The sequence below is a fragment of the Camelus dromedarius genome, chromosome 4 (assembly GCF_036321535.1).
Source record: "Camelus dromedarius isolate mCamDro1 chromosome 4, mCamDro1.pat, whole genome shotgun sequence".
NCBI lineage: Eukaryota > Metazoa > Chordata > Mammalia > Artiodactyla > Camelidae > Camelus > Camelus dromedarius.
The window spans coordinates 91,277,311-91,301,853 of record NC_087439.1 but is presented as its reverse complement, the minus strand read 5'-3'; the positions used below and the strand labels follow the sequence as shown (position 1 = coordinate 91,301,853).

The window sequence follows — 24,543 nt, the reverse complement described above, 5'->3', positions numbered from 1 at the left end:
TCCAACCAGGTGAAAAAACCCCGGCGATTAGTCTATAACAAATATTGACACGAGGGGAAAAAAAGCATGTTGAAATGTATTAGAATCAGAACCTGTACAAAAAAAAAATTAAAATATAACCTGAAACTGTTCAAGTTCAGAAAGGCTAGTCAAGTCCTTTTCTCTTGCCAGGAGAATGCCATCATTAAAGGGCTCTGGGTCACCAGCCAGGGAGTGTGGGAAGAAAGAAACAGAAGCAGCAACAGATCCTTCACCAGACAGACAGGCCTCGACACCACCATCCCCACCATGGATGCAGCCAGGAGGAATTAAAGATCTTGGGAGAGCAAGTGTTGGCAGACAGCCCCAGTGGGCCACTGGGGCCTTCACACCAAAAACCAGTCTGAGTAGTCAGAGGCAGCAGGAAGTGTGGCCAGCAGAGAACACCAAGCTAGAAGAAACTTCCGCCACCCAGCAGACCCATAGCCCCCTCCACTGATGCTCAGATACCAGATGTTAGTCAGCCCAGTGTTCCCAACTAATGAGGGGCTGGAGCTGGGCTTAAGAGGCTGAAAACCCGCAGGTTTAGTAAACATAGCCCAGCATCACATCCCTCCATGGCCTGATCAGAGCTGCCAACAGGGGATAAGGTAGGAGAGGGAAAACAAAGCATTTTGATACCTGGCTAAAGGGCGCCTGCACCATTGTGGGTACTGTGGTACATGGGGCTGGAGAAGAACAGCCCCCCTCACTCAGAGAGGGGCCTCCTTCACAGCCATCCCTGTGGGCCAGTTAAAGCTGCTTCCAGCTTATGACCAGCCTGACAAAATGACATGAAGCAAAAGAAAAACTGGGAGGGAGACAAGCCCTTAGACAGAGACAAGAACCTCCTGGAGGGAAGCTGGGCAGTGTCTGGCCCTGTTGGGATGGCATCCGTAGAGCCCCTGAGACTGAAGGGAGCAACTGGGGAAGGGCGAGTAGGTGAGGGAAGGGAGTTGACGGTTCTTCTGGAACAGTACCAACGTGGGGGAGGCGCTGGTGAGGGGACGGGCAGGTCTGGAACTCACGGAAGGTAGAAAGGGGAGGAAATAGGCCCTTGGTGTCCCCTCCCCACCTGACCCAGGCCTGGTGAGTGCCAGCTGCCCCAGCCAGCCCTAGTGGCGGCTGGAGACCAGACCTTTCACTTTGGACATCTTCTTAGTGGGCTGCCTCTGCTCAGCGTGAGGGGGACACTCTCGTTCAGCCAACTGTTGCTCCATCTCCTGAGCTGAGGAGGACGCGGTAGCTTTGAGTGTCTTCTTGATGTTGGTAACCTGGAGGGAGACAGGATTGGTGTGCTCAGCTTGTGAGCACCACAAACCCCCTGAAACTTGTTCTCACTATAATGGGGGCCACTCAGAGAAGAAGCCAGAATCCTCTGCAAGAAAATCTGAGATTATTTTCAGAAACCCAGATGAGGAGAAACAATCAGAGGCTACTCATGGAAGATACATGGAAATGAGTCATGCAAAAAAGTGGAACTAATGCTTTCTTGGTTGAAAACAGGGAATATGCCAAGCGGCAGCAGACCATTTGGCAAAAAGGTAAAACACCGTAGGTGAAAGAAAGCTCTGGTTAAAACGGCCTTAAAAAAAGAAAAGGTGACCCAAGATGCTATACTCAGCTAATTATTGTTTCTGTATGAAACCACAAATATTTCACAAGAACTTTGAGAATACAGTTCTTGAATAAGCAACTGAGGAAAAACGTCAGCCAACTAAGTGACAAATGACCAAAAAAATGCGAGTAAAAAACTGGCAGAAATGCAATCATGGTACTCAGCATATGTTTCTTCACTTAACAAAGGAGTGGGTCAAAAATATTTCAGAACTCCTGAACATTTTTCCATGTCAGAACACATATTCTCTCTAACATCTGTGTACTGTTCTACTATGACTGATCTACCACTTTTCAATTAGTTCCCAGTTTGTTTTTCACTTATGTATATGCTACTATGGACAGCCTTCCATGTTTACCTTTTGCATACTTTTGTGAATACCCATGGAGGACATATTCCTAGAACTGAGCTTTCCACATCAAAGACTCTGCACACTTTATGCTTTGGTAACTATTGCTACATTGCCTTCTGAAAAAGATACCAACTTGTACGTCTACTGTGTACTCCCGTGCCCGTATTTATACACGTTCCCCAATAGTTCTAATGGATCTTTTATACCTTTGCCCATCAGCTAGCTGAGAGGAAGGAAAGGGGGAGAAAAGCAGAGGAGAAAACATTAGTTGTTTTTTTTTTTAATCATTAGAAGGAAGAAAGGGGAGAAGGTTGGTGCAGAGTAAGGTATATGTTTGTTGGTAACAAAGAGAAGGTGCTTCCCCTGTTTGGCGGCTACCATGTTCCCTGGGAAGGTTTGGTTTTCGACAGAGCAAGAAGGAAGTTGCCAGGGACCATGGTTCTCAACAGTCAGAACATCAGGAGCTTGAGTAAGAGGCCGTCCAAATGCAGAGATGAGAGCGACACAAAAATTAGGTTCCTGGAGGAGATCTATCATCTGCAGAAAGATCCTGGACTAGACTGTAGGTCATTTTTCATTTTGTTTTGATGTAGGAACAGCCATGACCCAAAACCGCTGTCACCTTAATCAATACTATGACCTTTCTGAAAGGAACATCAACAGAGGGCTGTGGACTGGGACAGTGAACACAGAGGGCAGTCTAAGTCAAGTCCGGATTTATCCTGTGTCCTGCCAGACCAAGAAATGCTATCTCAGAACCCCAGGCATCTCACCTCCTAGAGGCTCATTGCTGCTCTGGTATCTCTTGTTGAATAGAGTCACTTGGTGAGATAGTTAATTTGGAGCAAGTGGGTAGCTAGCCACTCTCTCTTGTAAAAGAGATGTTTGTGTTTGTTTCACTTCAAGGCATAGTTTGACGGCCTTAGAGAGAGATTAAGAAAGGTGATTTCTCAGTTACCACGGCTTTATAAAATAACACTCCCAGGTTTGTCCAGTTTGATATGTTTTCTAAGCACTGTAAAGAAAATTAATTAAAATCTTAAGAGGTCACAGCATGACTTAAGTTTATTTCTTTGCATATCAGTTACCTCTGACTTCTAACGTATTAAAAGATCCTGCAACCTAAAAATATACATTAAGAAAATGGAGGGAAATAAAAAAGGAGATTCATGCCTCATATTTTCAGTACCTGGGATACACTGCCTGAGGGAATTTGTTTTTAAGGTTTCCCTTTTGAGCTGACAAAATCTTATTTAAACAAAACATTATGAAAATAACAAGTTTTCATTATAAGGCCTGTATTTCCAAAAAATGGTATCTTTCCCACTTAGCAAAACAGCTTTATTAAAAATAAATTTAAAAATATAGTTTCCTTCATTTCATCTTGGCTGCTAAACACCACTTAACCTTATTTCATCAAGTTCTTCGTGCAATCATTTTCACTAAACAGTCAGCTTATACTACAAATAATTTCCTATATTGATTCTTTCATTTAATATATCTTAGATTTACTGACAGCCTCATAATCCCTACATGAATAAGAAAAAAGTATTTAATCAATTCCCAAATAACGGGTCTACTTTCAATCCCTTGCATCTGTGTTTCTGATGAATCTGTCATTACAAGCATAACAGAAGTTAACTGGCATTTTTCTTTAGTGGCCTCAGGTGACTTGGGCCAGCTTTGGCATCAGAGTATCCATGGTGGAGCCGAGAAGCCAGTCCCGCCTGCCAGCCCATGGAGCAGACTCTGTCCTGTGGCACATTCACTGCACACAGGCCACTCATCAAGAAAATGTTCCCTGTCGGCCTCTCAACAGCCAATCAGCTCAACTGGCTCCAACTCTTTTGCTGTATATACTCTTCCCCCACCCAAAGTTCAGCACTTCCCGTTTCAGATCCTTTATAATAACATGAAATCACAGGGTCTCACCCTAGTTCCCAAGAAAACCTGCTCTTCACCCTTCTCCATCTACAGAAGGACCTAACTGTGCTCTCTTCCTATCTAAACCATCACTCCCCAAAATGGTAAGGCAGCCTCCCCATCTCAGTGACTCAATTCTATTTAAAAGCCTTTGATTCAGGATCCTGTCAAAAGCTTTTAACCAAATAAACAGAAGCAAAGACACTGCTCCACTCTTGACTCAAATGCCTATTTACCTTCTCAAGCAGTTTTTCTTATAGAAACTATCTCCTGACAAGCTATTATTTGGGGTGCTCAGTGATCCTGGCATGCCAGAAGAAGAAATGAGACTTACCCCCAAGGAAAAACCTGGGTTGTTCACCATTTCTGTAATGCCACTCAAGATCCTGTCCCTTCCTTCCTGCTCCACAGCACGTGCCCTCCACTGGAACCACACTGGTGCAGGCCTCATCCTCAGAAGCAGTCCACTGGTTCGGCCTTGATGCCTTTCCTGCACCCCGTTCCAGCCTGGGCGAGCTTCCTCCTTTGCTAGCCGCCTCTGACCCTACCTATTCCTCAAACCCACCCTGAACACTCTAGCCAACACTGACCTGCCTCCCTAAGCTACATCGCCTGGCAGCACCTCCCACTCTTGGATGGACAGCCTCCTCTGTGCTGTGTCTCCTCTGTTTCAGGGGTTCACATCTAGCTTCCAGTAAGACTACGTACTGACAAAGTTAAGTCCTCCTCACTTGGGTAAACAAACCATGGAGAAAAAGAGGGGTTCTTGGGCAAGTGTCTCTTAGCCTAAGAAATGAGGCCTTTTATCCTTAACAAGGCCTCAGCCTGGATGGGGGTGACGCGGCTCCTATCACACTGGGGCCTATCACAGATAAGCCTTGCTCAAGTCAGTCTGATTGTTAGTATTTTAAATACACGGAACTCAAAAGGAGACTGTTGAGCCAGTGACAGACTCTCATAGCTGAGGGACAGGTAAGAGTCCTAGCTTTCTGTAATAGCCTCACGGGTCTGAAAGTAGACAGCTCCTTCTGGGATCCAACAGTGGCTAGCCAGGTAGGTCTACCAACGAAACCCACAGAACACGCCTGAGAAGTCTAACTCCTCTTTCTCAGAGCTGCCCTTTAAATGATGACTAATATCCCACAGACTTGTCTTCTTTGGCCTAAATGTCCCTAATCTTTTCTAATTTTCTTCCTTGAGTGGACTGGCTTGCAGGCCATCCCCATCCTATTACCCCAGGTGACCTAGAGTTTGTCACACCCCTCAAATTACGGGCCTTAGGAATTTTCAGATGGGCCTGCACCTGCTAACAAAGTCACAGCCTAGCTCTATTAGAGACCTTAAATATTCAGGCAAGAGGAGAGAAAAGTGTCCTAGGGGAGGAAAACTTCTTTCAGCTGTGGGACAGAGCAAAGGTAGACAAGAGGTAGAGTGCAGAGTCAGAAAAGTGCTCCAGAGAAAAGGAGACCAGGGAGATGGAGAGAACCACCCTCCAGAAGGCATGAGAAGCACACTGCTGGTGCACTCTGACAGCCAACAGGCTCGAGATCTGTCATTAACAACCCCTGGGGGATTTTCTACATAAAGAAAAACAGAGTTTACTGTGTCCAATTATGCTCTATTACCTACAAGACTAGAACACAGCCTACCTTGTAAATGTAGCACGTGCTATATATTGTCATTCCAGAGAACATCAGGCATAAGCACATTCAAATAGAAAGAGAAATACTCTCCAAAACCGAATGTAAATGAGGTGCTTGGTGGAGGTAATCATTACCTCCCCTCCAGAGTGTTTGCCCAGAGATAATGAAACAGCTCATAATGTTACTGTTCTATCTCCTCCAGGTATGCTGGAATTGTAGCTAATTAGTTTGTGTTATTTCTGTGAAAGGCTAAGAGGACAGAATATTCTTGGGCAGTTTGTGATGGGGCTGACTTCATTAAGAGGGAAGGCTCTTAAAGCTAATACTCACCAGAAGATAGCTGCTGTTATAAGATTTTGGAGGGAAAAAAACATCAAGTTTTCCCCTCTGAGAATAAGCAATCTAATTTAAGGACAAATAAAGAAAAAATCAACTCAGCTGAGAAAATGACTACAAAACTTAGGTTACAAGTAACAGAAGCATAAATCGAAGCAGAATAGGGCAGAATTACAACTTTAGTCATGGTAGACTTTTCTTTTCAAGTTAACAGATATTTAGTCAGCACCCTCTCACTAAATGTGCCTTCAGCTGGGGGACAATCAGTATCCTACCCACAGCAGATCATGCATTTATGAATGGAAAAACGGTCAAGACTCTGGGCTTTGACCATTATCCCACTCTTCTCATACTTGTCTGTTCCAGGTTTCCTAGAAGATTATTAAGTCAGTAGATTGTTCTAATTGGGAGTGGAGGTGGCCTCGGTGGTTTCCTCAAATTTCTCTCAAACTTAATCAAATCACTACTGCCACCTGGTGGCAGCATTGGGCTCTGCCAGCAGGGGCAGCTGGAGCTGCGTTTTCCTATAATGAGCAAGCCCCTGTGTGCTGGCTCTCTCTCTTGTTTAATAACCATAATTCAAGGAGCCCACACTGTTGTAAAAGTATTGGTTGTGCCTCAACATTATGCAGTGCCTTCTTTCATCAAATGCCATTTGTCATGAAAACAAACCTGAGCCATTCAAAATTCTAAAACCAGTATCATTTATTCAATTTTGCTAACAACCGCAATCCAAGCCCACCACCTGCCACACAATTAGCAACTGTCCAGGCACAATCAGGCTCTTCCTGGGGTACCAACTAGGTTAAAGATGGTTTGTTTCACATGGGCTATTCCAGGGCAGGTAGGCATGTTTAGCTTCCAAACCTCATTTGTTTCCAGGGTTTGATTTATAGAGAATAATCAGTGAAGAAGAGAGTGGTTACCCCTTCCTACTTTGCTCAGATATCAATCCCAGGTCAGAGAAGAGACCACAGGGTTCAAGCAGGGGATTACACAGCTCACTAGAGAATCAGCAGGCTTAACTGTATCTGTCTCTGACTAACGCTGAATTAAATATAGTTCACACTTCATTGGCTAGAAGATTAAAAATTAACAATAGATCAAACATTCACAGAGTAGGTATGCATATGTATATAGGGGTGTGTGTGTTTCTGAAATAAATTCACTCTAGTTCATGAAAACCAGGGTTCAGCAGCCCACTGACACTTGGGGAGGGTGTGCCTGAAATATACAACAGTCATTTGAGCACCTGTTATGTGTTAGACATGGGACAAGGAACTGACCTTACCAAGGCCAGGTTTTATTTTAAATGAGACACAGGTTTTATTTTTTAGGAGTACACACAACAGAGTAGGGGAAATCTTCAAATTCCAAAAATCCTCCTTTGGTAGGCACAATTACTTATTTCTTATGTTCCTTAGCTGTTAATCTCTTGAACAGCTGACATAAAATTCATTAAATACCATTAACGCTTCAAGCTCTATCACTCTAGAAAAGGACTTTCAATGCCAAAATTCTGATCTCAAGGGCTCCATACAAATCGGGCGATGGCTCGACAGGTATCCAGGCTATATGCTCACAAACACCCACTAATCAAAGGCTGAAGCCTGTGTCTCTCCCAGAGGCTAAAACTGTTCTGAACAACCAAGTGTCTAACACCGCAATCACACTTCTACCTTCACTTGCATTTTACCAGCCAAATTTTTTCCCTTTCTTCCTTCTTTAGTATGAAACATATCATGCATTTTAAAAGATTACAACATTTTACAACAGTTTAGAGAAGAATAAAATGAACACTGTGCATCTACCACACAGCTTAAGAAGCAGCAGTACCAGGGCCTTGAAGCCCCATGTGTCCCTGCCCAACTACACCCCTCCCTCTGCCCGGCCTGGTAACCACCATCCCTCCACTCATCTTTAAGACTCATCCCCAGACTCGTTTCTTTTGCTCTACAGCTGCAAAGTGCATGTGTACTGAGGAATTATAAGGCCTTGTGCTCTAAGCCCGCTCACCCTCTGGTGACCAGGAATCAGAAAGGAGACAGAGAGCACCAAGAGCAGGGCCTGTGTCACTCATCTCTACCCCAGTCCTGCCCAGGGCCTGTTTGTGAGTGACCTCTGGTTTAATCTACAGCAAGATTCACAAGACAAAGGAACAAACAGGGATATGCTGGAGTGGGGACAAACGTTCCCTTCCTTACCTCTGCCTCTACCTGCTGCTGAGTCCGGCTGTGGTTCTCCTTGTACTGGTTGGCTCTCAGAACTTGCTGCTCGATGCCCAGCAGGACTGCTTCGCAGCCGTCACACCTATAAAGGAGATAACCACCAGCCCTGAGCTGCAGAAAGGTCTGGGAGCTCTTCTCTGGCCTCTGAAATCTCCCTCCCTGACTCCTTAACAGACATCGCCTGTAACCCTCCATCTGCCAAGGCTCTTGCCCCTTCACTCCTTCCAAAAGACAAGTGTTTCTGCATACATAGCATAGAGCATTGGAAACAAACATGGAGGATGAGGAGTGGTTTTACAGCTTTAATTTCCAACCTTCACATCCCATGGGAAAGCTTCACTGGCTGTGCAATTAAAGGAGTTAGGAGCGACGTTAACAGGCGGCACTGATTAATCTACTTCCCTCTGCAGAAAAAAGTATTTTCTCAAAGCATCCTATTTTGAAGATTGCCCTTTATCTGAGAAGTGTGTTACTTCCTAATTCATTATTTCATGTTCCCACTTTTTATTTTGAAAATCTTAAAACCTAAAAAAAAAAAATTAATAGTACAAGAAATAGCCACATACCCCCCCACTTCAGAGTCCACAGCTGTGAACATTTTGCCGTATTTGTGATAGCACTCTACATACCAATTTTGTTTCAAATCTAACTCCAATGCCTAAGACAAGTTGTAAAAATTTGTACTACTAAACATCCTAGAATGGGGGTTAGGATTGCCCCACTGGGTGCAAACACACTGAAACCAAACTACAGAGGTGAAAACTGTGTCAGCCACCTCAAAAACAGAATAAGACCGCAAACTTTAGTGGGATTGGAAACCTAGATTTTGTATGCCAGACCATTTTCATGCTAGGGGTATTTTCTAAGATTATTTCCCGTTTATTCTGATTTAACAGTTTTACAATCTTTTGAAAGTTCCTGCCTGTGTCAGACGTTGTAAAGGGAAGGTGTCTGGGGTCACACTTGGGACAGAACTTGGGATAAAGGGTGGGCAGTACATGCCCTGGGGTCCAATAGTAGCCGAAGTGACGGAAATGCAGGGGCTTTTGGACATCCCTGGATATACACTTCTTGAGGCTAAGCCAGAGAGTCAGTCTGTTTTAAAGAAAACAATTTCCTTACCCCTCTGTACAAAGTCTGCCTGCCCTGCCTCATGACTTCCAATATGCCATGTGCCCACCTGGGAACATACTCTCCTCACCTCCAATGATACTCCAACCCTGGCCCTCCTTCAAAACTCAGCTAAAACCTCTTTAACTAAGTCCATCTAGCTTTCTAAGTCCCAAATCATTTGAATAACTCCTTGAAGGATGTGCCACAGCTCTTGCAAACATCAAATTACATTTAAATAGACTATATGCAAATATCCCACTTCCTTTTATATTGCAGAAAATGGTTATCAAATATTCTGTGTTTGAGTCTCTGTTCCAACTTAGAATAACCTATTCCTTTGTGTTCAGTATCCCTCACAATGTTTTACGAACACTAGCCCAATGTTACTGACACTGAACATGGGTTCTCTTATCCAAAGAATCTTTACAAAACTAACTTCTTGAGCTTGGTCAAACTCTGAGGGTGAGTTTGCAAAGTACAAAGTCAGTATCACACAGTGAGGTTTCAAAGGCTCCACCTGCCAACCCTGGGCATTTTACAACACGCTACTAAACAGACCCCAACCGTACAGGACAAGAACTATTTTACAACCAAGACACTAGGAAGCCTGAAGTGATTTCTGCTGTCATACAGCTGTAGTCACAAATGCAGCCCCTCTTTGTAGCTTAACTGTCTCAAGGCCCCAGCTCCAGGCAGTCCTAGATGATAACTGGAGACCACATTTCCCCAAATAGAGGCACAAAGGGCATGCTAGATATCCTCTCCCTAAAGAGGGGGACACCTCCTTCTTTGAGCCTCACCATTCATGCAAGGTCTTGACAATATTATTGATATCTTTCTTTCGGATGTCACGGCCAATGCAGAAATCCACTTCGAGCAGCTGGTTTCGCTGGTCCAGCTTGCCCTGAATGATATCGGTGTAGACAGCCTCGATGATAAGGTCTTCCAGTTCCCGGAGATTCCGCATCTCCAGGTCCTTCAGCAGCACGGAGTAGGGAATACACTGTAGATAAGGCCATATGATATTTATAAAAACCACTGGCAAACATTAAAGAAAATGCAGGTATTACCAGATAACCAACAGCTGCCTCAGAGCTTTGGGAAATGTGGTATATTGGTAATTATTAACATCTATGGCAACAAGAGATATAATAAATGAGCTGTGAGACCTGTGAGATCCAAACAAGACCCACAGCATCTAGGCATGTGTTCTCCTCAGTCCTCCACCCCCGGACTTCACCCAGCTTCCAGCTTTCATGCTCTGAAGTATGCTCTTAGAGATCCCAAAGACTCTTTACAGAGGAGAAAGGGAAATACTCAGTATATGGCACTCTGCTGCCTTCTGGAAGCTTGTAGAATTTGCATAAATGCCAGATCATCACAAAACTCCAAACAATCTCAGACACCGAGAGACGAACTGGCTGTATGCCCAGCACAGAACAATTACAAAAACTTACAGGCTAACACATCCACCCATAGGTGGTCAATGGGTAGTGCTGGCTCAGAGGTCATCCTGAAATTTACATATGTTTTCTCTGTCTCTTAAAACCAATGTCAGTTCCCCAACAGTGGTCCTTTATTAGGCTGTACCAACATTCTGTATGACTCCAAGACAAGTGGATATCTAAGTATCCAGTTTTCTGCAAATCCTCTGACACATCACTATTAGTTTGCAAATTAACACAGCAATCAAATCTGCAGAAACAGACAGGAGGAAGATGTATGCAGAGAAGAGGGCAAACATTCGAGGGGGTTTTCTGACTAAAGATCTGAAATTCAGGGGTGGTACATGCGCTTACAATGACAGGTTGCAGAAATAAGGGAAAAGGCAGTCCTACTCTTTGCTACACTTGAGAGGTCCATGACAAGGACAAAAAAAAGGTCAGATTCTCATTTCCTAACAAAATAGGCCTCCCACCCGAAATGCCAAGCTGAGAAACAGAAATTTATTATGAGACCATGTAAAATGATTTCAGCCACTGAAATAGCAATCCAAGAACAAGTATACATCTCTCAGACTCAATCAGAGAGGGGAAATGCAAAAAGCAAACTGTTTCAAAGGCACAGACCCACAAAAACTTAAGACATTTAAGCTGGGATTGGCCAAAATCAACTATAAATTAACCGAACCTGTATCATCTTTGTTAATGGCTATGAGCAGCTGGTTGCACGTCTTCTAAATCGAGTGGGGCAGAGAACTCAGACATACAGTGGAGTGGTATCTTCTAGAAGGTTAGGGTCAAAAGTTAGCATATAAAACAAAAATCCCAGTTAGTATAATTAACCTTGAAAATCCCTAGAGGAAGGCAGCATATTAAAAATCTACCTCTTAGTTTTTCCTCCAGCACTGGCACAGTTCACTGTGCTCTGAGCAACTGAAGTGGTTAGCTTGCCTTGATATGCCTTGCTGTTTAAAAAATCCGTTTCTTGAAACAGCAGTCTCCTTTAAGCATTACAAAACGCTCACACCACGTGACATACCACAGCATGTCAAAACTGAGACCTGCTGATTCACTACCACTCCTGGACACTTTTCCTAAATCGAATGGTGAGTAATTGCCTACACTGTTTTAACTGTTATTTTTTTCTCTTTTGTCCTTTGCCAGGCAAATTCTATACATTTATGATGTGACTCTGCTGTGTGTAGCTGGGACTTCCCACACTGATGCCAACGAGACACCTGCCTCGAAATGAAGAGGAAAACAGGAAAGGGTTCAAGCCATACCTTCATCCTTGACGCCAAGCTCACGATGGTGAGGTGTTTCAGCTTGTTCTGCTGAGCTGTGCTCAGTTCCGGCAGGCTCTCCTTGTTCGCTGCTCAGTCCCACCCACCACAAAAATCAAGACACAAAATAAAATTAGGATTTCTTTATGGAATAAGTACACCAACTCCCCACATCAAACCTACTACTGAATCACTGTCATGACTCTGCACTTATTTGTTAAGCAAATGTTCCATGAGCACCTCCTGTCTTCTCTGAAATATCATGTGCTTCCAAAGAAGAAAAAACTGAATCTCTACACATAAGGAGCTTAGTCTACTGAGAAGTCACGTATGAATGCACAAAATTATATGACAATTATCTTAAAGGAATACTATTTGTGCCCTTTGTGACATTCAATCAAGTTCAACATGTCTTCACTGAGCATCTGTTATGTGCAATGCCCTGTTTTAAGGGATTCAGGGGAATCAAGGATAAATAAGATGGGCCTTGTCAGGGCACTCCACAACTCCAGGAGCACCAACTACCACCCAGAGTTGTGTAACTCAAAGACCTTAGACTTGTCCTCGGTCTTACCATTAGATGTTTCAACAGCTACAAATGCAAGACAGAATCACCAAAAGAAAGGTATAAATTACCAGAAGATAGCCAAAGGGTTAAGAGGAGGGGAGAGGCAGAACGGGAAAAAGAGAGAGAGAAAGAGAGAGCGAGAGCAAGAGAGCACGCAAGTGAGTGAAATCACACTGGGGAGACACGGGAGAGAAAAAGAAAGAAAGGTGGAATTTGAGATGTTCCCTGAAGGATGGGCAAAAGTTTAGTAATAACAGTAATGGTAACAACAGCACTGGCAGCAGCCACTGGTGACATATAAGACAAGCTTTACTTGGTATAAGTGCAAACATAGATCCATAAATGCGCACACACATCCACTTAATCCTCACAGCAACCCCGCAAGATGGATTCCAGATATGTCTTCAATTCCTTATCCATAATCCTGGATTCCAAAAAAGGTGAATCCAAACCAACATTTTTTTCCTTGAGCACAGTGCTGAGATTCATCTGGTGGCAACTCATCTAAATTGAGTTACGCTTTTTATCCCATTTGTTGCAAATACTCATTTGTTTTGCTGCAAAACTATGAATGTGTTTGACTATCAGTGTTGCCCACATCTCTCGAGTGCACTACATTAAAAAGTATATGCATCATATTACCTTTTTAAAGTCCCCAAAACTCTAAATTCTGAAACATCCAGCCCAAGGAGTGCAAGTAAGGGACTGCAGATCTTTCTATTACTCCCATTTTAGAGATAAGGAGATTGAGGTACAAAAGATTATTTAATTTGCCAAAGGACACACGCCTAGTGGAAGTGGAAATAGAATATAATGCAAGAATCCTGGTTCCAAAGTCTGTTAAATGCTGCTCTTTAGAGAGGATGGAAACAAAGAATACAAAGCAAAGGTCAGAAAAAGCTGGAAAGTGGCAAACCATCCAGTCTGACAGCAGCACAAAGTAGAAGTGACCAGGGAGAAAGAAAGTGAGAAAAAAGGGGCAGTCAGGGATATAGTAGGGAAGACCCTGAGTCATACCACTAATATAAACTGCCAGGCCTATGTCATGCCACTAAAATAAACTGGGGAAGCCAGACAGAAATGGCTTGGGTGGAAGGTAAGTTAGTGTCTGGACAAGCACACACCTCATTCCTGATATTTAAGATTCTAATTTATGATGATTCAAATGATTTACAAAAGAGAATGGGGTAAGTAGATTATGGAGTATTAGATTATGAAATATTAAAAGTGACTACAAAGACTTAAAACATGGATAAATGCCTATGAAATAAGTGAAAAAAGCAAGATATAAAATTGTATACACAATCTAATATCACGAACTACATATCAGAAGGTACAAGCACAAGGAGGAAAACTCCAGCACCATAATGCTAACAGTACTTTGTTTAATGGTGGTACAACTATGAGTAACTTTTTCCCCCTATTTTCCAAACTTTCTTCAATATGGTGATAGTATTTAGATAATATTTAAAATGCTTAAATACTTTACAAGTGGGTATTCTGACGTTTCACAACACTCCAAATGTTCTACAAACACCAGTCCTCAAGAATCTCATCTGGAAAATAAACAAGGGCTATATTTATGGATGAGCATAAACATAGCCCCCACATATCCACTGGGAAATACAAGGTGAGAAGGGAAAGTCCTCATGTGAGGTCACCTACTGGACACAGTAAAATGGGAAACAGCCAGGTTAAAAAGTTCCCACCCTTTGTTTTGTATCCCAGACCTCAGTGATCCTCATGAAGACAACACATCCAAACAGAGCAACATAATTAAGAAGACTTTGGAGGATCTTAACCAACTCACCTATGTAATCTGGGTATGTTCCATAGGCAAACAGGTTCAGCAACTGCAAATAAGCAGCATTAGTTCCTTCTGCAAGCTGAGAAGAAAAAAAAAACAGTTCACAGATCAAGCTATTTATAATCACTGCAGTGTTCAAGCAGAGGACAGATGACCATGTGCCACAGTTTTGTACTGTTTTATTGCTTGGTCCCTGAGGTCCCTTCCAACTCTTTGACTCTGAAGAAAAATAAATAAGGTTATTAAGGCCCCAAATTTAATTTTTCTCCCTCAGGAATCCATATTTTACACTCCACACAGCATGCCCAAGAACTACTTTTGTCACACACACACACAGATGTGCACACACACAAAGCAGAAAGCACAGGGAGCAGTTCATCTTTTCTCAGGATTCCCTTGCCATCAAAACGAGGACTGGATCAGCCTGTCTACACACCAGCTTGGGAGGTACAGCACAAGCCACTAACAATCCAAACCGAATAAAGTATAGGGTTGGCTCCAAGTTTCAGGACTGCAAGTGGACTGTGAATTCTGGAGATTAGCACAGCGTAAGGTGTGACAAAAGAGCCCAATTGGGGCAGGAAACCAGGATATCAGTCAGCACCAAACAAAATTACGTATTCCTCACTAATGCTAATGGCAAAGAGCCACCTGTAGAAGAAAAATGAAAGAGATACTATTCTACCAGGAACTGCTCTCCTCTGCTCTGCTGCCAGTTACCGTAACTGGGTGCTTCCCTTACAAATATGTACTTGTTACTCTTGCAATTTACCAAACTCAGGAAAGTCTGAACAGGAATACCCAAGTGGTATTCTGTGGACACCAATAATACTACTACTCAATTTTTACCATCTTATAAAAAAAAGGTTCTAAAAACTGTATAATTTCAGACCACTGAAAGGCTACTAGTTTATTCCCAGATCACATATGGAAAAAATAAACTGTGGGAGGATAAAGGTGATTTGCTAAGCACTCCAATGAGAACTCTGGCATCCTAATACCCAGTCTAACTTCTCAGGTTATCAAAAACCACCTGAAGTCCTGAATTAGAAGTGGAAGAGATCATCAAATCTAGCCGCCACTTTTCAGACAGACAATTACAAAACTAGCTATAAAAGACTATTTTCTCTAGAGCAGACACTCCCAAGTTTCTCCCACTGGCTTAAATCACCAAGTTCTTTCTGAGAGGACGCAACGTGAGTCGCGACGCTGAATCCTGCTTACCTAGGAAATGCAGCTAACACATCAGCTGGACCTATTTCCTGAATATAGAGTGACCCTTCTGTTATTTAAAGATGTAAAAAAATGCTGGAGACTTGAGAAAAAAGGCCATGGAAGGTGCAGCTGATGGCTCATTAATAAACCCTACAGTGATTGTGGATCCATTTCAGATACTTGTGGCAGCAAACAAAGCAGTTCACCTCTACAAACTGAGAAGAATGAAGACAAGAACTCTATCTACTGAAATTATTTTCAATCTTTCCCCAACTAATAATATTTCAGAGGCTTTGAAGAAATTTGGTATCTCAGCAAATGACACTTCAATTCTAATTACTTATATTGAAGAGGGAGAAAAACAAATAAATCAAGAAGACCTAATATCTCAGGTGGAAGGTCATCAAGTTTCTCTAGAAAATCTTCCTGAAATAACAAATATTACAGAAGTGAAAAAGATATATAAACTATCTTCACGAGAAGAAAATATTGGGACATTATTGGATGGTATCATTTGTAGAATGTCAACAAAAGATGTTTTATGAAATGAAAAATATTAATAGTTTTCAGCATTTATTAAAAACATTGGTTATTTTTTCCAGATTTAAAAAAAAAAGTTCTTTCTGGCTTTAATTTTCATCTACCTCCTCTTACCCAAACTTCCATATAAAACAACCACTTTGGTAGGGGAGGGTATAGCTCAGTGGTAACTTGCATGCTTAGCATGTACAAGGTCCCGGGTTCAATCCCCAGTACCTCGGTCAAAAAAAGAAATCTAATTACCCAACACATATAAAAAAATTTTTTTAATTTAAAAACAAAAACAAAAACAAAAAACCACTTAGCATATTCATTCAGGCTTTTCATGAACCTGAAGGAACATATTACCCCTTTGTCATCACTTCTTTTGAAAAATGATGAGCTATCAAGCCATGAAAAGACATGGAGGAAATTTAAATGCAATATTACTAAGTGAAAGAAGCAAATCTGAATGGTTACATATGTTTGATTCCAACTATATGACATTCTGGAAAATTTCAAACTATGAAGACAGTGAAAAGATCAGTGGTTGCCAGGGATTAGAAGGGAGAGAGGGATAAACAGGTAGAACACAAAGAATTTTTAGGGCAGTATAATACTCTATATGATATTTACACAGCAGATATATGTCATTATACATCTGTCTGAACCCATAGACTGTACAACACCAAGTGTGAACCCTAATGTAAATGATGGTCTTTGGGTGATAATGACGTGTCCGGGTAGGTATCACACTGGTGGGGGATATTGGTAATGGGGGAGGCTATGCATGGGGTACATTAGAACTCTCTGTACCTTTGTCTCAACTTTATTGTGAATCTAAAACTGCTCTAAAACAAAAAACTCAGTTTTCTTAAGTTTTCCTCAAGGGACTCCTTTTCTATTCTCTGGTAAATTAAATTTTTACTGAAAGCTTACTGTGTGTCAGGCTACACAATAAACTCTAAGGAAACAACTGTGAGCACACAGACTTTACCCTCATGGAGCTTACAGTCTAGCAAGCCAGCCTGCCATTAAATAAAAATTCACAATTGAAAAATAAAAGTGGATCTTTGTGTTTCTAGCTGTTGCAGGGAAAGGAAATGATGCAGCGTCCACACATCTGCAATGGATATCATGGGGAACTACCCAAGCTTCCTGATCAAGAGGAATAAGCTAGGGTGAAAGAGTATAGCTCCGTGGTAGAGTGCACTTAGCCTACACGAGGTCCTGGGTTCAATCCCTAGTACCGCCATTGAATAAATAAATAAATAAACCAAATTACCACTCTCCCCTCCCCCCAAAAAGAATAATAAGCAGATATACAGCAGCCAGCCAGCCAGTAACCTGAAGACACACAACTCCTTTTGCTACAACAGACTGATTCAAGGCAAGGCTGTGGGCATGGAGCCGGCAGCCAATGGCAAAGGTGTCCTCGTGGTCATAAACTGAAGAACTAGCCAGCAAAAGCCAGTCACCTCCTATGTGTGGACCACTATCAACAAGAATGCCTGGGACACCCTCAACAGCATCGTGCACATGAACAAGGGCTGCCCAGACCTGCACATGGCTACCATTGGCGGAGCTGGCAGCCATCCACAGAGCTGGCACCATCCTAGGCAGCCAGAAAGAAGCTGTGATGGTGAAGAGGAAGTTAACCTACCCCACCAAGAGCTCCTGAGCACAACTCCCAAAGTAATAAAGATGTCAGCAGACTTCTCAATCTATGTAAAAATACTAATCAATAAATATAAAAGTATCTAAAGCGGGAAGTAGATGGTTAAAAGCATATGCCGCTTTACATCTCTGTTCCACCTGGTTATTTTTCACCAGATCTTCTCATTTTTAAGGCACAACAACCAAAAGTGATACTCAAGGTTTTAATAACAACCACCACACAACCAAACAAAGTAAAAAGGACTAATTCCAAGCTTTTCATGTCATATCTTTTTTAACACATCTACTTTATAATTGCCCTTTTCACGGGAACAATATACTCTTTATTCACAATCATCTCATGTTCAATAGCAATCATTTTCTGCTGTGTATGTACCTGATCAATCTTCATTGTCTATATTCGCACTAGAGGTTTTATGCCCCTAAGAATGACTAAAACTACCTCTGCTAAACATCAGTCCACACTTCTAGTCTACTTTTTCAGTTTATCAGGTTCAATTGGATATTCCCCTATCTTTCAAGTTATTAGCAGCCTAACTTAAATTGACCCCAAATTCAGATGAAAATATTGACCAGAAGGAGCCCAGGACATCATCCTTGCTCTCTTACCCTGCCCCATTAATTCTCATTCCTCTCTCAACAGAGCACCTCACAGGTCCATAGCTTCAGCACTGAAATTCTTCGCAAATATGGAGAATCACAGCAAGGTTTAGAACAAAGATAGAGAAATTGTTTGTAAACTTCTCTTACCTCCTGCACATTGGCCAGCTCCAGCAGTTCTCCAAAGACATATACCCCAGGAGCCTCCAAAACTTGGCTTATGAGAGCAGTGAGGGCTGAGCCACTGGTACCTTTGGCTAGTAAAATAAACTGTTCCAGGAGGTTACTTGAAGGTTTCTGTTCACCTGCCATTCTCTGACCTTGAGATCTGTCCAAAAGAAAAGTGTTTCATTCTTCCTTCTTCTTTGCACAATCTACGTTTATTCAATGTTGGATTAGACATCAGAATACTTTAATTTTATAGTATTCAATAAGAAAAAACAGGTCCTGAGTCCAGATCTCATTTTGTGAAATGGGTAGGGTTCAACCTGTAGTTAAAGGGATTTTGTCCTTATTCTGACATTTGAAACACATTTAGTAAAAGCCACTTCATCTCCACCTGGCCCTTTCCCAAAGGCAGCACCTTTTAAGCCCTTAAACCTAACCAGAACCTAAAGAAACACACAGGAGTATCTCAGTTGTTGTTTTATATCCACTCATTTTTAGACTCTGGTTGAGAAGCAGAGAATGTTGCCCATACACAGAGGCAGCAGAGGTAAGCAAAACAAATCAGTCACAGCTTCCAGTGTGTCATCAGAATCCCACCTACAGCCAAATACAGACAAGGAAAGATACAAAAAGCAGATGTCCCATTTAATGAAAAAAGTCATTGACAGAATATAAAAAGGGGGAAATCATCTTGATAGATAAGAGGCAACATGTTCAAACTAAGAAAATAAATGCATACATGCTGTGTAAGTCCATGAGGAAAATCCCTTTATTTGGCCTCCTATTGATATGTAACATTTACCAAACGTGACTTCAGAATTTGTATGAAACCTCAAGAAAACAATTTTAAAAAATCTAAGAAATCAATGAAGATATAATGTTGCCATCCTTAAGACATTAGGACAGGAGGGTCCCCCAACTGTATAATCTACTTACTACAAACTGAGTGTGTGTGAATACACATACTGCATATCTACTCTACAGGAGTCTTGCATAAGGAAAGATTACTTCTCCAAGAATAATATATACCAAGCAGTGTGACAAAATGAAGGAGAAAGGGTATAGTACAGTGAAAAAGAGAACAAATCAAAGAAGGATAGTTTGATGCAAGAGAAACTAAGTTTTCCTGTAGAAGTAGATACCAACAGCAGCAGCCCTTTCACAGTATTACAGAAACAAGTATGTCGCCTCACCCAGGGTTACCTAAGAAGGTCTTGTCGGAAACAAAAAAAAAATGAAGTGCGAGGGAATAAAGGTTGGTGAGGGAACGGGAAACTGGAGGGAGAACGGGAGAGAATAGGAGGGAGATGTGGAGGGGAGGTGATGGTTAGGAGAGGAGAAACAAAAACCTTTCAAAGTGGACACTTGTGAAGACACTGAATGGAAGGGCCTGGTGATAGAGAAGAGGTAGAAAAATGGACAGAAACTTAGGTCCCTCAAAAAAACTTGGCCAAAAGAGCAAAGCCAGTGGGGGCAAAGAGGTAAGGAGGCGGTGATAATCGCTTTCTTCTGGAGTGGGAGGGTCTGAAAAGGCGGCTAGGAACTCAGGGGAGATGAATTCCCGTCGTGGCGGGCGCTATTTTGACGGATGGCAGAGGGGCAAAGAGGCAGCCTTAGGGGGTGGAAAAGAGAGAGCAGTTGCGGTGCGGCAGCTGAGGGTCGCAGACTGGGGTGAGCTTCAGACTGGGTGGCGTGTTACAGGCAGGGCCGCGGGTGCAGAGTAAGGAGCCGCGGGGCGCGCTCCCGGAACGGGGGCGGGGCAGTGTGACCGCGAGCTTTTCCCACGGCTGGCGCTAAGCCTGACGGCCCAGACGAGCCAGGCGCGCCGGGGTCCGCCCTCTCGCCAGCCCCTACCTGTCCTTGCCGCCTCTCTGTCCTCTTGGTCGCTGACTTGGCCTCCCGGCGCCTGCCCGCAGGTTGTCAAGCGTCCATGATCTGCCGGGCGTCCGACGCTTTTCTGTCTCCGCCAACCCGTTGCCCTTGCGGCTCCCCCGGAAGCCTCCCGCCGCTGCACTCGAGTTCCGCCCACACTAGGTTCCCCCTGCTGCGTTCGCAGCCTCAAACCTTCAGCGCGCCCCGGCCAGGGAAAGGGGGTCCGAGCCGGGTGGGGGTCCTAAGGAGAGGAATGCAACCCAGGCAGTACTGGGCCCCAAACCATCGCTATTACCATACTGGGCCCTAAAACCGCCTCTTTGGCCCAGCTTTACCCCTCAGAAGTTGCCTATAGCGACTGTGTCTACCCAGGGGGGTACAGAGACAATAAGCAGTAAAAACTACCATTTTTTGAGCGTTCTTCCATGTGCCGGGTGCTGTACATTGTCTTGTTGAATTTTCATAGTAACTCTATGGCCTGTAATATTATTCCCATTTTTCAAGTGAGATAACCAAGCCTAAAAATCCAAAAGCCAGTAAAGGTCAAAGTCCCCTTTGTAACCCAGGCTATCTGAAACCAAAGACCATGTTCTTCACCTCTAATCAGAAAAGGTTTTAAAATAAGCAAGAGATGGGTTGAGACAACAATGGTTCTGTGACCAAAATGACATTCATGGGATTGCATTTGGTACTTACCAACTCCCCTGGGATATAGTAAGAATGTTACATAACTGAACACTTAAACTGGTCCCTTTAAACTATACATCACAGACTTTAAGGTCTTGAAGATGAGAATAAGAGGCCTGTTTACGTTTTGTGCGTTTGAATGCAGAAATCAATCAGACAGATGCAAAGGAGCCTAGCAACAACTAACTCATTTATTTAAAAAATTTCTTTGCACCTATTATATTCTAGAAGGTTATAAGAAGAAAAGACAAGGTTCTTGCCCTAAAAAAGCTTCAATGTTTTAAGTGCCATGAGAGACAGATGATAACACTTTGGAACCACAGAAGAGAATGTGCTGGGGAAGAGAAAATGGGCATCTTATGGGCAAATGGGGTAAGTAAAAGAGGTCAATGACCATAGTCACAGAGGTTTGCACTGTGCAGCATATACTGATGCATAAAAGAAACCCATGACTGGGACCCAGGGTTCACAGGTGAGAAATGGGGGCTACAGAGTTGAAGTTAGGTCATCGAGGTTCTCGGAAACCACATTCAAGGCACTATACCCAGTAAAAACCTAAATACTGCTAAGTTCCTACCTAGGAAAGCTCAGAGCTCCTGGGAGAGACAGGCCTGTCCAGCTATTACAGACCATGCCATAGGCAGCCCAAGGGTACAGATGAGGCTCTCCTCACTGTACCCGGAGGAGAGGTGATTTAAGGCAGGATTCTGGAGGAAATGATACTTGAGTTAAGCCTGGAACAATGAGCAAGCAAATCAGAAAGAGTATAAGCCATGTTAAAGAGTTTTTGTTTTATCTTAAGGGCACTGGGGAGCTATTTAGGGTTTCTTTTTTTTTTTTTTTTTTTTTAGCTGTGGAGAGGTCTGAATAATTGCCATTTTGGACACTAGCTGTTATAGGAATGGATTGGATATGGAGAGAACTAGAGGCAGGGGAATGCTTGAGGTGACCGATGTATTCCATTTAAGAGACTGTGAGATCTTAAAGAAAAGTAGTGGCAGTTGGGCATAAAATCAGAAGGGACAGTGTTGGAGACATTTAGACCATAGTCTCTATCAGACCTGGTGACCAGTTGAATGCAGGGATAGGGAAAGAGGATCTCACCCAGGATTCTGGCTGGGGAGGCTAGAGCTGTCTGGAGGTGGTGTAAGTGAACAGGGCTGTGGAGGAGAAGGGGCAAACATGATGGTGGAAGGAAGACAACTAAGTTCTGTTGAGTTCCTAAACATTCTGGCTATGCCTCCATTTCCTCCACACAAGCCAGCAACTCCTCTCCTAGAAATAAGTGCACAAGCCCACGAAAAGAAACATGAGTATTCACTGCAGCTTTTTAAATAAAAGCCCAAAACTGGTAACTGAACACTTAAATGCCCATGAATAGTAGAGTAGGCAAATAGTGCTACATACATTACAGTGGAAAACCACTCAGTTTTCAAAAAACAAGCTACTGCTACATACAACATGGATGAATCTCACAAAAATACTGAGGAATGAAAAAAGCCAGACTCATACTGCGCATACTATGTGATTACATTTAAATGAAATTGAAGAACAGATAAAACTGATCTATAGTCATTGAAGTCACAAGAGTGGCTTTTGGGATGGGAGGATGCGGTACTGACTGCGAAGGGACACAAGGGGTGCTGGAAATGTTCTGTATCTTCACGTGTGGACACAGGTCTATACATACGCAAAAACTGTGCCCTTGCTGTATGCGTTATACCTCATTAACAAAAAAACTTACAGATAAAAATTTCTAACATGGAAAAAAATCCTACTCATACCACCTACTCCATCAAGTTTTGCCAGCTGAAATACAGCTTTCCATCGGGGCCTCTGTAGCATTCTAGTGTCCTTTCTTTTGTGCCATTTATCACAGTCCATCTTGAATTCTGGGAGTCTCTTTATTTCTCTAATTGAATGGTTATCTTCCTGGTGGCAGTGACCATTTCTTTCACCTTATACCAACAGAGAGCCTGGCAAATAGCAAAAGCTGAAAAAGGTGTTTGTTGAATTACATGGAAGGAAAAATTGGGTGGGTGCCCAGATTGGTAAAAGGGGGACAGGAAGAGGAGGGAAGGCCTAGGAAAAGATAGCAGATCTCCAAGGAAACCTTTGCTTACAGTACAATTTTACCTAGTTTCTGCAACCACATTAAATGTCACCTTGAGCAGTAAAGAAAACATCAAAACACCAAGTCTTACCTAAACGGAGGATAAACAAACATTACATTCCTTTACTTGCAGGAAATCCACCAAATAAATGCCTACTTAATGTCGACTGAAGAAAAACACACAACCTAAAAGTTGCAAACTATGTTTTATTCAGGGACCTTACTGTGTACTGTAGCCCAGGAGATAGCCTTTCAGATAGCTTTGAGGAACTGCTCCGAAGAGGTAAAGGAGGAACCAGGCTACATAGTTTTTGCTGGGGAAAAAAAATGTAGTCGAATATCAAAAGATTACTGCTAATCACAAAAAACAGATATCTCAAATGAATGATTTTAGTGTTTATGTATGGGAAGATGCAAGAATCTAAGGGTCACTGAAATTATTCCTTAGATATGTTTCTTAACTGTGTAGGATAAGTATCCTGTTTTTTCCATCCTAAATTCCCCTGTGGGCCCATTTTCAGGGGCAGCTTCAGTGGCTGAGGGCTTGATAGTTGGCAACATTCCTTGTTATTTACCGGAATGTCAAGCAATATTCATTGTTTACTAATATGGCAGGCAACATTTTTTTCTGTCCACACTAACCCCTGGATGTTTCAACCTGGGTGGGAAAACTTCACCAAGGAGAATAAGGTCGCATAGCCATGCTGCTAAAAATATCACCACCCTAGAGCCCAGACTGCAGGAGACTTAGATCCGAATTTTAACTCTGCCCCATCTTGCTGTGGCCCGTGGACAATCTGTTTGCGTCTCTGGGCCTCAGTTTCCTCATAAGTAAAACAACAAGGGTTGGATTGGCAAATTCTCTGAATTCTTACTGCATTGATATTCTGAGTACACAATCCGTATCTTTCCCAGTCCAACGCAGGAGCACATCAGAAACCCCTGCAAAACACGTAAAAGGCGCCCCAGAACAACAAGCACGACTTGAAGGACTCATTTTGTTATATTATCTTTCACAGTTTAATCAGTGTTTGTGTTTGTTTTTTCAGTCTTACCATGACTTGCAGGAGATTTCTGAGTTCCATGTAAATAGAAGTTACCTCTCTGTGGGCTGTCATCTTCTTTTGAGGCTGAAGAGGATCTTCCCGTCTGGTTTCAAGACCCAGGATTCAGAAAACACCAAGCCTACAAGCCGGTTTATGAATTTGCGCACGCTGCGCGGCACACTGGAATCTAAGTTATAGAGAAATAGAGTGCTGGGAATGCTGGGATTTGTAGTCCCTGGGCTTCTTGTTGCGTGCTGGGATTTGTGGTCCCCCAGGTGCCCCCTGGAATGCTGGGAAGTGTAGTCTCTGCCACAT

General features: G+C 42.8%; 1 protein-coding gene and 1 pseudogene across 3 annotated transcripts; one reads left to right on the top strand and one right to left on the bottom strand.

The window, feature by feature from the left end:
- Positions 1-56: 56 nt before the first annotated feature.
- COPS7B (COP9 signalosome subunit 7B) lies at positions 57-24,438 on the bottom strand. 3 transcript variants are annotated; one of them, XM_010985641.3, is made up of 7 exons: positions 20,365-20,521; positions 18,493-18,670; positions 14,335-14,410; positions 11,957-12,045; positions 10,032-10,234; positions 8,095-8,200; positions 57-1,292 (listed from the first exon to the last, which is right to left on the bottom strand). In XM_010985641.3, exons 2-7 carry the CDS (start codon positions 18,652-18,654, stop codon positions 1,134-1,136), a joined length of 795 nt encoding a protein of 264 aa, XP_010983943.2. In that variant the 5' UTR covers positions 18,655-18,670; positions 20,365-20,521; the 3' UTR covers positions 57-1,133. The 3 variants fall into 3 exon arrangements, with proteins under 3 accessions (XP_010983943.2, XP_010983947.2, XP_010983946.2); XM_010985645.3 differs by lacking the exons at positions 18,493-18,670; positions 20,365-20,521 and adding an exon at positions 24,238-24,438; XM_010985644.3 differs by lacking the exons at positions 14,335-14,410; positions 18,493-18,670; positions 20,365-20,521 and adding an exon at positions 11,362-11,456 and having other exon boundaries at positions 11,957-14,042.
- Positions 15,552-16,103, top strand: LOC105093745 (EKC/KEOPS complex subunit TPRKB-like; annotated as a pseudogene).
- Positions 24,439-24,543: the final 105 nt, after the last annotated feature.

Excerpts from the sequence above, each read along its gene's own strand:
- COPS7B (XM_010985641.3), bottom strand. The coding sequence starts at position 18,654 with ATGGCAGGTGAACAGAAACCTTCAAGTAACCTCCTGGAACAGTTTATT. Across the intron at positions 8,201-10,031 it reads GTCAAGACCTTGCATGAATG|GTGTGACGGCTGCGAAGCAG; the intron begins GTGAGGCTCAAA and ends TCTCCTTTATAG. Across the intron at positions 1,293-8,094 it reads AGCAGCAGGTAGAGGCAGAG|GTTACCAACATCAAGAAGAC; the intron begins GTAAGGAAGGGA and ends GTCTCCCTCCAG.